General features: G+C 37.1%; 1 protein-coding gene across 1 annotated transcript in view; it reads left to right on the top strand.

The window, feature by feature from the left end:
• TTN (titin) overlaps window positions 1-17,063 on the top strand; it is a 289,480-nt gene that overhangs the window by 94,036 nt on the left and 178,381 nt on the right. The window contains exons 79-100 of the mRNA XM_055119737.1: window positions 100-378; window positions 1,060-1,347; window positions 1,531-1,809; window positions 1,902-2,180; window positions 2,279-2,557; window positions 2,693-2,980; window positions 3,121-3,408; window positions 5,325-5,606; window positions 6,209-6,487; window positions 6,904-7,185; window positions 7,298-7,576; window positions 8,004-8,291; window positions 8,400-8,678; window positions 8,788-9,066; window positions 9,230-9,508; window positions 10,091-10,378; window positions 10,523-10,810; window positions 11,284-11,574; window positions 14,322-14,609; window positions 15,405-15,497; window positions 15,613-15,898; window positions 16,840-17,023. Coding sequence (XP_054975712.1) covers window positions 100-378; window positions 1,060-1,347; window positions 1,531-1,809; window positions 1,902-2,180; window positions 2,279-2,557; window positions 2,693-2,980; window positions 3,121-3,408; window positions 5,325-5,606; window positions 6,209-6,487; window positions 6,904-7,185; window positions 7,298-7,576; window positions 8,004-8,291; window positions 8,400-8,678; window positions 8,788-9,066; window positions 9,230-9,508; window positions 10,091-10,378; window positions 10,523-10,810; window positions 11,284-11,574; window positions 14,322-14,609; window positions 15,405-15,497; window positions 15,613-15,898; window positions 16,840-17,023 — 5,945 coding nt within the window. The remainder of the gene's footprint in view (window positions 1-99; window positions 379-1,059; window positions 1,348-1,530; window positions 1,810-1,901; window positions 2,181-2,278; window positions 2,558-2,692; window positions 2,981-3,120; window positions 3,409-5,324; window positions 5,607-6,208; window positions 6,488-6,903; window positions 7,186-7,297; window positions 7,577-8,003; window positions 8,292-8,399; window positions 8,679-8,787; window positions 9,067-9,229; window positions 9,509-10,090; window positions 10,379-10,522; window positions 10,811-11,283; window positions 11,575-14,321; window positions 14,610-15,404; window positions 15,498-15,612; window positions 15,899-16,839; window positions 17,024-17,063) is intronic.

Below are 17,063 nucleotides of genomic sequence, written 5' to 3'. Positions count from 1 at the left end.
TATTTTTGTACCTTACTTTTAGCTAATAAGATGGTGCTTAGTCTCTAACTTCATTTGGAGGGTGACTTCATGTTCAATGCAATGTACTTCTCCTTTTAGAACCAGCCAGAATCATAGAAAAACCAGAGCCCATGACTGTTACGACTGGAAATCCTTTTGCGTTAGAGTGTGTTGTGGCTGGAACACCTGAACTTTCAGCAAAGTGGTTTAAAGATGGAAGAGAAATATCTGCAGACAGCAAACATCACATTACATTCATCAACAAAGTGGCTTCACTAAAAATCCCCTCAGCAGAAATGAATGACAAGGGATTATATGGCTTTGAAGTGAAAAATAGTGTTGGTAAAAGTAGCTGCACTGTATCTGTTCATATTTCGGGTAAGTGGTATGAGGGTTTGATGAATATATTATCACGCAGCCCTGAAAATAGAACTTTCTTTTTTTAAATTGTTTTTATTAGTTAATCACTGTCAGGTACAGTTGCATGCCTACAAACTTTCATGCTTGTGTTTCAGTCATACAATGATCAAGTATCCATCCCTCCACCAGTGCCCATTCTCTACCACCAATGATCCCAGTATCCCTCCTGCCACCACCATCCCATCCCGCCCCCCAGCCTGCCTCTGTGGCAGGGCATTCCCTTTTGTTCTCTCTCTCCTTTTGGGCGTTGTGGTATGCAATAGAGGTATTGAGTGGCCATAATGTTTGGTCTATAGTCTACTTTCGGCACACATCTCTCAACCCTAGCGGGTCCTCCAAACACCCTTTACTTGGTGTTCCCTTCTCTATCTGAGCTGCCTTTTCCCCCAGCATGTGAGACCGGCTTCCAAGCCGTGGAGCAAACCTCCTGGTCCTTATCTCTACTATTCTTGAGTGTTAGTTTCCCATGCTATTACTTTATATTCCACAGATGAGTGCAATCTTTCTATGTCTGTTCTCTTTCTGACTCATTTCACTTAACATGGTACTCTCCATGCTGATCCACTTATATGCAAATTTCATGACTTCATCTTGAAAATAGAACTTTCTTTAAACAGAAAACAATTCTTCTCTATGTAGATCGAATCGTACCTCCTTCCTTCGTCCGCAAATTGAAAGACACGAATGCCGTCTTGGGGGCATCAGTGGTTTTGGAGTGCAGAGTCTCAGGTTCAGCCCCCATTTCAGTTGGCTGGTTTCAGAATGGAAATGAGATTGTGAGTGGTCCAAAATGCCAGTCCAGCTTTTCAGACAATGTGTGTACTCTGAATATCAGCTTGCTGGAGCCCTCAGACACAGGCACATACACGTGTGTGGCCACCAACGTAGCTGGTTCTGACGAGTGCTCAGCATTTATGACTGTGCAAGGTCAGTGTCAAGGATCATTTTCTCTGATTCTTCCATGTGGCTCAGTGTCTGCCAACGTGGAATCTCTTTGTTTTGTCTTTGTTTTTAGTTTTATAGTGCCCTTGTTTTCAACTTGTGAAAGTACATCTAACTTGGATTCCTTCCTCTCTTCTGTTCTTCCTCATCTCTGCTCTGGGTGTCTAGAACCACCATCTTTTGAACAAACTCCTGATTCTATGGAAGTTTTACCTGGAACAAGTGTCACATTCACCAGTGTCATTAGAGGCACCCCTCCTTTCAAGGTCAGATGGTTTAGGGGCAGTAAAGAACTGACCTCAGGGGAGTCATGCACCATATCTCTGGAAGATTCTGTCACAGAACTGGAGCTCTTGGAGGTGGAGCCATCCCAGAGCGGAGACTATTCTTGCCTTGTGACTAATGATGCCGGCAGTGCTTCCTGTACCACTCATCTTTTTGTGAAAGGTTTGCTCTTTTCTTGAATTCTTGTGTCTTTCATTTTTTCCTAAATCTTTCTTTAAAGGTGGCAATTTTACCCTTTCGTTATCTCCTTATAGAACCAGCTACCTTTGTGAAAAGATTGACTGACTGCAGAGTGGAGACAGGAAACCCCATAGTTCTTGAGGCCACATTTTCAGGCACGCCTCCCATCTCTGTGAGCTGGATGAAGAACGAGTACCCTCTCTCACATTCTCAGAAGTGCAGTATTACCATGACAGAGAAATCTACAATTCTAGAAATTCTTGACAGCACTGTAGAGGATTATGCACAATACAGCTGCTTAATAGAAAACGAGGCCGGTCAAGACATTTGTGAAGCTCTAGTGTCTGTTCTAGGTGTGTTGACAGTTTTCTTTCCCTTATCCTCTTTTCTTTCTTTTATAAAATCCTCTCTTAGTTACCATGGTTTATCGTTACTATTCTTTGTACCTTAGAACCACCTTATTTTATTGAACCTCTGGAGCATGTGGAAGCAGCCATTGGAGAACCTGTTACTTTACAGTGTAAATTGGATGGAACCCCAGAAATAAAAGTTTCTTGGTATAAGGAACACACAAAACTACGATCAGCTCCAGCATTTAAAATGCAGTTCAAAAATAATGTTGCCTCCTTAGTCATAAACAAAGTGGATCACAGTGATGTGGGAGAATACACATGCAAGGCAGAAAACAGTGTGGGGACAGCAGCTTCTTCAGCTGTGCTTGTCATTCAAGGTGATGATGATTTTAACAAATTTTGCTGCGTGTTGACAAATTTATTTTATTTAAGATCTCAACATTTTAATGGATTGAAATATGTTGTGGATGTTTTCTCATCATAAATAAGTATTGTCCATAACTTCCCTACAGAGCGCAAACTTCCACCTTCCTTTGCAAGAAAACTGAAGGATGTTCAAGAAACGCTTGGCTTCCCAGTTGCATTTGAATGTCGTATAAATGGCTCAGAACCTCTTCAAGTATCTTGGTACAAGGATGGGGTACTTTTGAAAGATGATTCCAATTTGCAAACATCTTTTGTTCATAATGTTGCAACTCTTCAGATTTTGCAAACTGATCAGAGTCATATTGGTCAGTATAATTGCTCAGCTTCTAATCCTCTTGGGACCGCTTCATCCAGTGCCAAGCTCATTCTTTCAGGTAAGTAGCTCTTCATGCTGGCTTTCCATAATAAAGCAACTTCTGTGATCTCAGCCACTAGAGGGCTGGTGCTACTTAGTTTCTCCTCCGTATCTGAGAGCTTGGAAACTGGTTACCAATCTTCTCTTCATTCGTTTCAGAGCATGAAGTGCCTCCTTTCTTTGATCTGAAGCCTGAATCTGTAGATCTTGCTCTTGGAGAAAGTGGTTCCTTTAAATGTCATGTAACTGGAACTGCGCCTATCAAAATCACGTGGGCCAAAGATAACCGAGAGATTCGCCCTGGAGGCAACTACAAGATGACTTTGGTTGAAAATACTGCAACTCTGATGGTTCTCAAAGTAGGCAAAGGAGACGCTGGGCAGTATACCTGCTATGCAAGCAATGTTGCTGGAAAAGACTCTTGTTCTGCTCATCTGGGTGTACAAGGTACTTAAGCAGAGTAACAAGGTCTTTTTTACACTTTCAATACCTTAAATATAGGAGAAAGCAAATATTTAAATGTTTTTGTTTCTTGCCATGGACTAGTAATTAAAATGATTAAGTAGACCCAAGGGTCAAATTTTTAACTTTTTAAAAATTATTAAATTTATTTATTTTTTAATTCCCTCATACAATGTTCAAGCACCCATCTCTCCACTAGTGTCCATTATCAACCACCAATAAACCCAGTATCCCTCCCACCCTCCAATCCCATCCCCCCCCTCCCGCTCCACCCCGTCTCTGTGGCAGGGCATTCCCTTTTGTTCTCTCTCTCCTTTTGGGTGTTGTGGTTCACAATAGTGGTACTGAGTAGCCATCATGTTCAAACTATAGTCTGCTTTCAGCACTCATCTCCCTTCCCAAGCGGGTCCTCTAACCACATTTTACTTGCTGTTCCCTTCTCTATCTGAACTGCCTTTTCCCCCAGCATGTGAGGCCAGCTTCTAAGCCATGGAGCCAACCTCCTTGTATTTATTTCTACTATTCTTGGGTGTTAGTCTCCTAGTCTGTTATTTTATATTCCAAGGATGAGTGCAATCTTTCTATGTCTATCTCTCTCTTTCTGACTCATTTCACTTAGCATGATATTTTCCATGTTGATCCACTTATATGCAAAGTTCATGACTTCATCTTTTCCAACAGCTGCATAGTATTCCATTGTATAGATGTACCAAAGTTTCTTTAACCAGTCATCTATTCTCGGGCACTCAGGTTTTTTTCCATATTCTGGCTATTGTAAACAGTGCTGCGATGAACATATAAGTGCAGGTGTTATTTCGACTATACTTTTAAAAAAATTAAAAAATAGACAACTGAGAAGACAGATTGAAATCTCATTCTAACTAGAAAACTAGAGAGAGAATAAAGAAAGTATTTCCCGGGGGGGGGAGTCATCTTTGAACAAAAATGGAAATTAAGTCAAATGATTTCTTTTCCATAGTTGTTAGTAAACTAATGGATTTTGGTCCCTCAGAGAGATAGTAGGACCCCAAACTGTCAAGCCATACAAGAAGAGTCAGATTGCCTCAACTTCTTTTTACTTTACCAGCCCCACTGAAATAACATGAGGGCTGAGATAACTATAAAGAACAACTATTTCTTTCTATAGCACTCATGGCCGCTGCTATCAGAAATTAAATAGCTCAATGAGGAATATCTTGGTCAGATCCATTAAAAAATTTCTAAAGATGTTTGTTCTGGTAGTTTATAGATTATCTTGAAATTAAAGTAGGGTTAATTTAAGCATACCAAATAGCTAGTCTCTTATCTACCTGAGCAGGAACACTTTTTGCTTCAGTTAATGAATAAATCATTGCTCTCCCCACCTCAAAGGAAAATTATGAAGATTAAAGAAATAATCTATTTAAGAGCTCTAGAAAAGCAATGCTAAAATATTAAGATACCTGACCCAGTTTTGCTCTTTTGATCCTTTGTGGTTGATTAACTTAATAACTGATACCTTGGCAGCCATAGAAAACAGTCTTCTGCAGATTCACATACAAAATCATAATTTAACTAGGTAATATCCTAGGATCTTGAGTGCTTCCAACAGATCCACACTGGAGCAGTGATTCTTATGGGAAGAGGATTACACAAGTGGAACTACTATCTTTTTCTTTCTTTTTAAAAATGTATTTGATATGGGCACACATACAAAAATCTAACTTATTTTATAAATTTTGCATTTGTGTTTCATTTAACTATTCTTCCTTAAACTTCAGTGAATGAATTGGGTTTGTTTGTTTTTTTTTTTTTTTTGGAGCTGATGACCTCTCTGTTTGACAGAGTTTCCCTATATTAATTCATGTTAAGTTACAAGCTTTTTCCTTGCCTTACCTTGTATTTTCCTCTTGGTTCCATAGAACCACCCAGGTTCATTAAGAAGCTAGAACCTTCAAGAATTGTGAAACAGGATGAATTTACAAGATATGAATGTAAAATAGGAGGGTCTCCAGAAATCAAAGTTTTATGGTACAAAGATGAGACTGAAATTCAAGAGAGCAGTAAATTTCGAATGTCGTTCCATGACTCTGTGGCGGTGTTGGAGATGCACAATCTCAGAGTTGAGGACACTGGAGACTACACCTGTGAGGCCCGCAATGCAGCAGGCAGTGCAAGCAGCAGCACCTCTTTAAAAGTCAAAGGTCGGATCTCTTTTTTGCGTTTTCTGTCTCTGCCTTAATTCACTATTAGACTCTCCATGCACTTTTAAAAGGATAACACTGCACTGTAGCACTGTCTTCCTGTTGTTCATCAATTTGCTAGAGCAGGCACCAGTAATGTCTCCATTGTGAGACGTTGTTACTGTTTTTTTTTTTAATTTTATTGAATCACTGTGAGATAGTTACAGACTTTCATTTTTGGGTTACAATCCCACAATGATCAAACACCCATCCCTCCACCAGTGCACATTCCCCACCACCAATATCCCTGGTACTGTTTTTGGCATATCGAATACAGCACGGATAGCTTGCCAGGCTCTGCCCTGCAGGTGGGATACTCTTGGTAGCTTGCCAGGCTCTCCAAGAGAGACAGAGGAATCGAACCCAGGTTGGCCACATGTAAGGCCTTACGGGCTGTGCTTTCGCTCCAGTCCTTTAAAGGGATACAGTAAAAAAAAGGGGAGGGAAGAGAAATATTTTTTTCCTTATGCTGGGAATGGAAAACTGATTTATCCTTGCAGCCTTTGTTGACAGATTGCTCCCTACTTTAGGTTTTTGTCTAACTGTTTGCCTTCCAATTTTAGAGCCACCCATTTTCCGCAAAAAGCCTCATCCTGTGGAGTCACTGAAAGGAGCTGATGTTCACCTTGAGTGTGAGCTTCAGGGAACTCCCCCTTTTCAAGTTTCTTGGCATAAAGACAAGAGAGAACTTAGGAGTGGCAAGAAGTACAAGATAATGTCTGAGAACTTTCTTACGAGTATTCACATCCTGAATGTTGATGCCGCAGATATTGGGGAGTATCAATGTAAAGCCACCAATGATGTAGGAAGTGACACTTGTGTTGGCTCTCTCACTCTCAAAGGTTAATGTTGTTTCATTCTCTCTGATTAACCATTTTCCTTATGTTAAGACTCTTGCGCTTTCACTATTGCCCAGTCCTTTATTCCAAAACATCTCTCCTACTTTCTCTTCTTTTCCTTTCATTTCTTTTTACCTTGACTGTCCATTCCATTTTTTAAATCTTACCAATGTCCTTTTAGATAATTTTCCAGCAGTTTTCTATTGAATTTTAGGAAGTTGAAGAGGACAAGATGTTTGGATTTTTTTTCTGTTTCACATAAACTCTGTGTCTCTGTTCCCATTCACATACGCAAATGTTATCTCTTATGAAAGAAAAAAGAACATATTTTCACTAGTTTGATCACTAGCATTTATGATTTGAGGTAAATGTTATTAGCTCCACACATCTTAAATCCCTGATTTGCCTCTTTTCAACAGCACCACCACGATTTGTGAAGAAGCTGAGTGACATTTCTACCATTGTCGGTAAAGAAGTTCAGCTGCAGACTACTATCGAAGGCGCTGAGCCGATTTCAGTGACTTGGTTCAAAGATAAAGGGGAAGTCATCAGAGAAAGTGACAACATATGGATTTCTTATTCAGAGAACATTGCAACCCTCCAGTTTTCAAGAGTAGAAACAACCAATGCAGGAAAGTACACCTGCCAGATCAAAAATGATGCTGGAATGCAAGAGTGCTTTGCCACGCTATCCATCCTTGGTCAGTACAAGAGTTATTAGCATAAAAACAGGCATATGCCTACCAATACTCATGTTTTCTTTAAGTTTTCATCTGATTTTATAAATTGCATGTGATTAACATCTTTTTTCAGAGCCTGCAGCAATTGTGGAAAAGCCAGAATCCATCAAAGTTACCACAGGAGATACATGTACTTTGGAATGCACAGTCACTGGCACTCCAGAACTCAGTACTAAGTGGTTCAAGGATGGAAAACAACTGACCAGTGACAGCAAGTACAAAATAAGCTTCTTCAACAAAGTATCTGGCCTAAAGATTATTAATGTGGCACCCAGTGACAGTGGAACATATACTTTTGAGGTGCAAAACCCTGTTGGCAAAGACAGCTGCAAAACCTCCGTTCAGGTTTCAGGTTGGTTGGCTGGATTTTGTTTCAAATGTAACTGTAATGTAGTTTCAGATGTAGGTATTTGTGTATGAGAAGTCCAGTCTTCAAAGCCCCACATCCTCAGAATTAACAAAAACCAGAAGTCACCTCTCCATAGAATAAAAAGAAAACTAAGTTGAAAAGTTATGTTTATTCCCCTTGAGGCATTTATCCATTCCAGGAATAATTCACCATATCATGATTCACAGCAAAGACCCAAATCCCTAATATATCACCTCCTGCATCTTGCACATTGACTTTTGAATCTTTCAATTGTGTGAACCTAAAGGGAACTCTGATACCCTTATAAAAGAAGTGTGAAGATCTAGGAATATTGTATTAAAAAAAGACATTACTTCTCTTTTAAAATCATTTTATAACTGTTGTTTTTTCACTTTTTTTTTACACTCAGACCGAATTATTCCACCTTCATTTACAAGAAAATTGAAAGAAACAAATGGTCTGTCTGGCTCTTCGGTTGTAATGGAGTGTAAAGTCTATGGGTCACCTCCAATCTCTGTCTCTTGGTTCCATGAAGGAAATGAGATCAGTAGTGGAAGGAAATACCAGATGACTCTGACAGATAACACATGTGCTCTAACTGTAAACATGCTAGAAGAATCAGATGCTGGCAATTACACATGTGTAGCTACTAATACAGCTGGTTCTGACGATTGCTCTGCTCCCTTGACTGTGAGAGGTCAGTTAAAATACAGAAAAATAGAATAATGGCTTACAATTTATTAAGCATTTTATCATAACAATTCAAAAAATAATTTTTTTCTGCTATGTGCTTTTTTTTATTTAGAACCACCATCTTTTGTTCAGAAGCCTGATCCTTTGGATGTTTTAACTGGAACCAATGTAACTTTCACAAGCATCATAAAAGGAACACCTCCTTTCAGTGTCAGCTGGTTCAAAGGGAACAGTGAATTAGTACCAGGAGACAGATGTAATGTGTCCTTGGACGATTCAGTTGCTGAACTGGAATTGTTTGATGTAAACATATCACAAAGCGGAGAATATACCTGCATTGTTAGTAATGAAGCTGGTAAAGCTTCATGTACAACACATCTCTATGTCAAAGGTTTGTTGGCTACTGTAATAAATTTTTATAACTAATGTGTCTATATGTATGTCTATTACATAATATGAAAGATATGTCTGATTGCATCTTTTCCATTTGTTTATTATAGCCCCAGCAAAATTTGTCAAAAGGCTCAATGATTACAGCATAGAGAAAGGAAAACCTTTGATCCTAGAGGGCACATACACTGGAACTCCTCCCATTTCAGTTACATGGAAGAAAAATGGAGTAAAAATAGTTCCTTCTCAGAGGTGTAATATAACCACAACCGAGAAATCTGCAATACTGGAAATTCCAAGCAGCACAGTAGATGATGCTGGACAGTACAACTGCTACATTGAAAATGCTTCCGGAAAAGATTCCTGTTCAGCACAAATATTAATATTAGGTTAGTTATGTTTGCCCATTCCTATCTTCGTTTTTTAATAATGTAGGAGTACTGCTATTTGTTCAGCCATTGATTAAGCTGATTGGTCTATTCCTATCGTTACATATTTGTAGTGATTCTGGCTCATGTCTCCTATCTAACTGATTCTCTCTCTTGGCTACAGAACCACCATATTTTGTCAAGCAGTTGGAGCCTGTAAAGGTGACTGTTGGAGATTCTGCCTCTTTGCAATGCCAAATTGCTGGAACCCCTGAAATTGTGGTGTCCTGGTATAAAGGAGATACGAAATTGAGACCCACTACTACCTACAAAATGCATTTTCGGAATAATGTTGCTACACTGGTTTTCAACCAGGTTGGTAGTAATGACAGTGGAGAATATATCTGCAGAGCGGAAAACAGTGTGGGAGAAGTTTCTTCATCAACTTTTCTTTCTGTACAAGGTGATTGCCTTTTTTCATAAATGAATGGATTTGTTTTTCTTTCAAGCAAGACTAAAAATATATAGTGAAGACCTTAGTAGGAAAATATTTCCAAATGTAAAATTTTCTGCTTATGTAGTTCTGTCTAGAATTATTGTCTTATCTTTTTCTATAAACTTTACAGAGAAAAGTAAGATGTCTTAAACAATAAGGCTCTTGTAATTATTTGTCTCTGAGATTGAATCTTTAAGAAAAGTGAGTGCCACGTTTTTCTAAATTCCACCCCTTAAAACTTTTCATTCAAATTGTTAGACTGCAGTTTTTAAATACAGGAGAATGCATTGTATTTTTTAAGCCAATCCTTTTTTCTACAGATTTACATACTTTTTACTAATTGACATTAGGGTGATGTTAGAGTAAAACTTTTACTGCAGAAGTTTTCGTGCTTTTCTCTGTCATTAATTCAATTCAAGAGATGTTAATACCTCCTGACATATTTGTAGAAATCCCATTATCTCTTATTATTTCTATAACAATAATTATGAGAATGCTTAATGCATTAAGTGTCCAGAAGCATAATAACTTTTAATTCTATTCTTACAGAGCAAAAACTTCCTCCATCATTTTCTCGACAATTGAGAGATGTCCAAGAAACAGTGGGACTGCCAGTTGTTTTTGAGTGCTCCATCAATGGATCAGAACCGATCTCAGTGTCTTGGTTTAAAGACGGCAAGGCGCTGAAAGATGGCCCCAATATACAAACATCATTTTTAGATAATGTAGCTACTCTCAACATTTTTAAAACAGATAAGAGCCTTGCAGGCCAGTATTCCTGCACAGCAACAAATCCTATCGGTTCGGCTTCCTCTAGTGCCAAACTCATCCTCACAGGTTTGTGGATTCTTAAATTTCTATTTCTATAATTAAACTTTTCCTAACTAAACATGAGATGATACAGAAAGCACCATGATTTCTGTGAGCTGTGATAATCCAGGGATGGAGCCTTAAACCTTGTCTTTCTTGCTGTCCTCTTAGAGGGAAAGAACCCCCCCTTCTTTGACATCCCCCTGGCACCCTTGGATGCTGTGGTAGGAGAAAGTGCAGACTTTGAGTGCCACGTTACTGGAACACAACCCATCAAGGTCAGCTGGGCCAAAGACAATAGGGAGATACGAAGTGGTGGAAACTACCAGATTAGCTATCTGGAAAACAGTGCCCACCTAACAATCTTGAAAGTAGACAAGGGCGACTCTGGAAAATATACCTGCTCTGCTGTGAATGAAGTGGGAAAGGATTCCTGTACAGCTCAACTGAATATCAAAGGTATCATTTGTTTTGCATGTGGTCCAACAAAATATAAAAATTATAAATTCTAGCCTAAGGGTACAATTTTTTTAGGACAAATGAAATTTAAGGAATTTTTAAGTGATGTAGAGAATTTTTTAAAAAGAGGAACCATGTCTCTCTATATAAAAAGTGATCTTTTAAAGAGTGTACTTACCTAAAACTTGATATATCCCTTATAAGATCCTTTTCCACTTTTCCCTCTAATATCTGGTTTTTAAGTGACTATACATTATTCTTGTAAGTTATTCTTATTATCTCATAAATGAGAAAGCAATTTTGAATACAAAGAGAGATTTAAATATTTAAGAATATTTAAATCAGCACATGTATTGGTGTGCTGATTTTGGTTGGTCAGCACCAAATTTAACTTAACATATTTTTCTTGAAAAGTCCCATATTAATAGTCTGAATCTGGATGCCATTGAATTTATCTTTGCAATTTATTACAGAGCGGCTAACCCCACCAAGCTTCACTAAAAAGCTCTCAGAAACAATAGAAGAAACAGAAGGGAATTCTTTCAAACTTGAAGGCCGTGTTGCTGGTTCCCAGCCTATAACTGTTGCTTGGTACAAAAATAATGTAGAAATGCATCCAACTTCTAACTGTGAAATTTCATTCAAGAACAATGTACTTTTGCTACAAGTCAAGAAAGCTGGCATGGACGATGCTGGTCTCTACACATGTAAAGTGTCAAATGACGCAGGATCTGCTCTATGTACATCTTCCATAGTCATCAAAGGTTAGTTATATTTGCATATTTCATGTGTTTTTCTCTACCACCTATTAGACCACCATACATATTTCCTCTAATATCCTGGCCAAGTATGTGTTACCTGAGCAAGTCACACGCAGTTTTACTCCTACCCATGACTTCCACATTCGGGGTTTCAACCAACTTTAGATGTCTGTTGGCTAATTTTGAAAAAGCTGAGCTCTCAGTTACAGTGGGTAGATTCTAAGAGATTTCATTTTTTTTCTTTTCTTTTTCACTTTTTGTTTTGGGGTCACATCCAGCAGTGCTTAGGGCTTGCTCCTTGCTTTGTGCTCAGGGATTACTCCTGGCAGTTTTAGGGGAACATGTGGGGTGCCAGAAATCAAACCCAGGTTGGCTGCATGGAAGACTAGTGCCCAAAACACTGTACTATTGCTCCAACCCTCAGTTCTAAGAAACTTCTGCTGTTAAGTAGTTTGATAATAGTGGGGGTGGTCCTGAAACTGATACCCCAAGTTACCTAATGGCAACTATAGTTAAGTTTTAGGGGATCCAAACATTATACATGAATTTTTAATGGTGTAGGGGTTGGTCTCCATAGTCCCTTAGCTGTTGAAGGATTATCTACATTAGTTTGATTACTACATTTTATGTATGTTTAATGTGTATGTATGTGTGTGTATGTGTGTTATTTGTGATTTAGTTCTGTGGATCAACAAAATAGATGTGAATATATAATATTTTAGATAATAAATAGGATCTAATACCTAAGCTTGTAAATGATATTACAGATTCCACTAGACAGAACTCCTAAGTCTATTCTGAAATTTATAGTGACATATTAATTTTTATAAAGCACATTTACTGTGAACTTTTAAAAAAGTCATCACTGATTATTGCATTAGCTTTTCTTTTAAGTTATATCACATTCTAAAACACACTTTTAAAAAATGTATTGATTAATGTTTGACATATTTCCCCCAAAGCTTTTAGCCTATAAATGAATACTAATTCCATATAAAGGGTAAATTTTCTCAAAATAAAAAAATGGTTGAAAAGATGCAGCATATCATTATAGAAGATATATTCCCATACACAATTATAGCTTGATACAAACAAATAGAATGGATTGTTTAGGAGATCTTCCTCTAATTGATCCTTTAACTGTAGTGACTTCATATTTTTACAATGTGGATACGTCAAAATGATTTTATATGACTAACCTTCTAGAATAGCTTGGGATTAACTATGAACTTTGATGAGCTAGTTGGCTTGGTCTACAATCAATAAGTAAATTTCATTAGTAGATTATGATCATTCATAAGCTAATATTGATCTAGTATTTAAACAAGTATTTAAATAGTATTATACTATAATATTAAACTAGTATTTAAACTATTTTTAAATACAAATTTTTACGCACTCATAAAATTGAAATGGATTTTGTCGTAAAACATATTTAGTAAAGTAAAACATGTTGCTCTTATTCACAATTACTTTCTGGGATTTTAGTGTATTTTTGTTTCTTTTTTGTATTTGAAGCACAACCAGTAGAGCTCGGGAGCTATTCCTAGTATGCTAAGGTGTCCATGCAGTGCCGAGGATCACACCAGGGTTCCCACATACAGAACCCTTGCTCCAGTCCTTTGAGCAGTCTTCCAGACCCTCACAATTTGCAATTTTATTAGTTTTTTATTGAGTAAATATTTTCTGGGCTGGAGCAATAGCCCAGCGGGTAGGGCATTTGCCTTACACGCCGCGGACCTGGATTCAGTTCTCCCACCCCTCTCGGAGAGCCCAGCAAGCTACTGAGAGTATCCTGCCTACATGGCAGAGCCTGGCAAGCTACCCATGCCATATTCGATATGCCAAAAACAGTAACAATGAGTTTCACAATGAAGATGTTACTGGTGCTGCTCGAGCAAATTGATGAGCAAGGAGGTGACAGTGACAGTGACAGTGAAATATTTTTTATGGAAATAAGACTATATCATTAAAAGGGAAAAGAGGCATCAGATATTGATCTTTACAATCATAAATATTGACTTATTTTTCCAATGAATAGGTTTTAGAACCGTTGAATAAAATCATAAGCAGAGTTGTACATGGTCTTCTTATCATGTACTTGTATCAGTATCTTGTACTTATATCTGAAGATAACTTGTTACTTGTATCCTCTCTATTGGTTTTCAGTTGAAAACTGAGCTTCAGATTTTAATTCCCTTGGGCCAAGAATGAATTTTAAACATTATTTTAGCTGCATTTAATCGTACAGAGTAAACATCAGAGAATACCCTGTTAAGATGCGGACTCATAAGTATGCAAATATTACCTGTGTTTCCCAGGGTAGAGCAAGAATTGCTGCTGTAGATGAGCAGAATTCAAAAAAAAGCCCTTAGTTTTTAAAAGGTTTTATTGAAAATGCAGCTGTACCCAGGTCCAAGAGACTCAATAGTGTGCATATGGCACAGAAGATTCCAGTAAGAGTCAATGCAATGTTTGCAGTGCTTAATCAGGACACAGATGCTTGGGTAATTTGTGTGTAGCATGACATCTGTTCTTCAATTGTTTTTAAACATTTATCTTTTTTTTAACCTAACAAATGTAACTGTTGCCTAAAGAGAGGAATCAACCAGGCATGCTGTTCCATTGACTACAGTAATCCTTGTGACACTTTAGAGGCAAAACCCATTGCTGGTTTTTTTCTGGAATTTAATCCACTTTTGCTTTTACATGCCTCACAAAAATACCACCCCTCTTTTTGAAAATTCCAGAACCTAAGAAGCCTCCGGTGTTTGATCAGCACCTTTCTCCAGTCACAACAAGTGAAGGTGAATTTGTGCAGCTCAGCGGCCACGTCCATGGCTCAGAACCTATCAGGATCCAGTGGTTGAAGGCTGGCAGAGAAATAAAGCCTTCAGACAGATGCAGCTTCAGCTTTGCTAACGGGACTGCTGTGCTGGAACTCAAGGATGTGGTGAAGGCTGATTCTGGAGATTATGTGTGTAAAGCTTCAAACGTGGCTGGAAGTGACACTTCCAAATCAAAAGTGACCATTAAAGGTACAGACACTTTACAACCCTTCAGATGGTTTCAGTTAAACCAACTGCTCATGTTTATTTTCATGTACAGTTGAAGCAAAGATAAAATTCAATTATTAGAAATATATTTCCAGATCGTAGTCTTCTTACTATAATTAAAACATTATAGAATCTAATGGTAGGGGCTGGAGTGATAGCACAGTGGATAAGGTGTTTGCCTTGCATGCAGCAGACCCAGGTTTGATTCCCAGCATCCCATATGGTCCTCTGAGCACCGCCAGGAGTAATTCTTGAGTGCGTGAGCCAGGAGTAACCCCTGTGCATTGCCAGGTGTGACCCAAAAAGGAAAAAAAAGAGACTCAGCAAATATATTATTTAAAAAAACAGGAATCTAATGGTAGTGATAGTGATTTTCATACAAATTGTCTGAAATTACCACAAGTACACTATTGTATTTTTAAACGTTTTTTTTCACAATATTCAATAGGGAGTAATTAAGTGAAACATAATGCTGTAATAATATGAGCAGCCTCCTGTCATACTACTGGAGGAAGTCTCTATTACAAAGTCAAATATTGAAATAAAGAATTTGATACTATTTTTATTGCTGTTCAACCTGTGTGTGTGATAGCTACCATGATAACCATCTGTAAACTTGTTTTATCTTCTGTAATGCACTCTCAAGGAGTCAATTCTAGAATAAATGATGATATTTGTGATGGCCACATTCCAGAAACTTCTTCTACAAATGAGTAAATATTTATATTACAACATTAAACTTATTGTGCTCATAAAACATGTGAATATGTTTTTCAGACAAACCAGCAGCAGCCCCGGCAGCTAAGAAAGCAGCAGTAGATGGGAAACTCTTCTTTGTATCAGAGCCCCAGAGTATCAGAGTTGTAGAAAGTGAGTACTTAATGAAAAATACATCTTTATCTGTCTTGGACATTCCACTATTGGTTTACTTTCAGAATCACCAGTTCTAGAAAATCATATTTTGTTTGTTTTGACTATCCCTTAGAAACCACTGCTACATTCATTGCAAAAGTTGGAGGTGATCCAATCCCAAATGTTAAATGGACAAAAGGGAAATGGAGACAATTGAACCAAGGAGGTAGAATTTTTATCCAACAGAAAGGTGATGAAGCAAAGCTGGAGATCAAAGACACCACAAAAACAGACTCTGGATTATACCGTTGTGTGGCATATAATAAACATGGTGAAATTGAGAGTAATGTTAACCTACAGGTAGATGAAAGGAAGAAACAAGAGAAAATTGAAGGAGATCTTAGAGCAATGCTGAAAAAGTGAGTTAAATAAAACATCACATATGATAATTTTATATTCACAGAAGAATCAAGAAACCTGGATCATCTCTAGCATTCAGTGTGTATATAATATAAACTTATACAGGTAGAATTTAGACATGTCAGACATATATGACATATAATTTAGAATATATATTAATTTAGAATATAAACATAGAATATATATAATTTAGAATATAAACATAGAATTAAAAATTTACATTCGAAACTTCTAACTTTAAATTTCTATATTTGTGTGAGTTAATTTAATATAACCTAAGCAGCATCAAGTATTCCTGATGAATATCATGATGCATTTAAATAAAAATAAGCAAATATTCAATATTTGTGTGGAAGTTAGTAGTTCACTAAGATTAGTTTCAGATATCAGTTTTTATAACTAGGTGATTGTGAATTTTTTATCAAAATTTAAGCAATAGAAAGTGGACTGTTGAAAAACCTATGTGTATGTGCATGTGTACAATTTTTGTTTCTTTATATGGCTTGTTTTGCACAGAGTGGTTCTCTAGAACAACTGTTTTAAACATTTTCCATAATCACCAGTACTCTCAAAAAAACTTATTTAACACAATTATTTCATTAAAAATCCATACATATTTCTCATGACACATAGCGTTCATCTCTTATTAAGCAAAGGTTGACACAATAGTTTTTGTTTCTATTATTTTTACTTATAATTCTTTCACTAGGTTATTTGATGAAAACATTTATAGAAATGTCTCCATTTTTTTCTTAATCTCCATCAAGTTGTGTATATTGTAACAATTACCCCACTTCATCAGTAAATGAATATTTTTGTTGGTTTAGTTAATACAATAAAAATTGATATTTCATAAAGATAGAAAAAATAAATCTTTAATAATAGATATTTCAAAAATAAATAAGACACAGGTTATTTATGTATATATATTTTCATTTAGGACACCAGCCTTAAAGAAAGGATCTGGGGAAGAAGAGGAAATAGATATCATGGAGCTTCTTAAAAATGTTGATCCTAAAGAATATGAAAAATATGCCCGCCTGTATGGAATTACTGACTTCCGGGGTCTCCTTCAAGCATTTGAACTGCTAAAGCAAAGTCAAGAAGAAGAAACACATAGATTGGTACAATTTTTTGTATTATAGAATCACCTTTTAAAATTTA

The sequence above is a fragment of the Sorex araneus genome, chromosome X (assembly GCF_027595985.1).
Source record: "Sorex araneus isolate mSorAra2 chromosome X, mSorAra2.pri, whole genome shotgun sequence".
In the NCBI taxonomy this organism is placed as follows: domain Eukaryota; kingdom Metazoa; phylum Chordata; class Mammalia; order Eulipotyphla; family Soricidae; genus Sorex; species Sorex araneus.
This window is presented reverse-complemented; position numbering and strand designations above follow the sequence as displayed.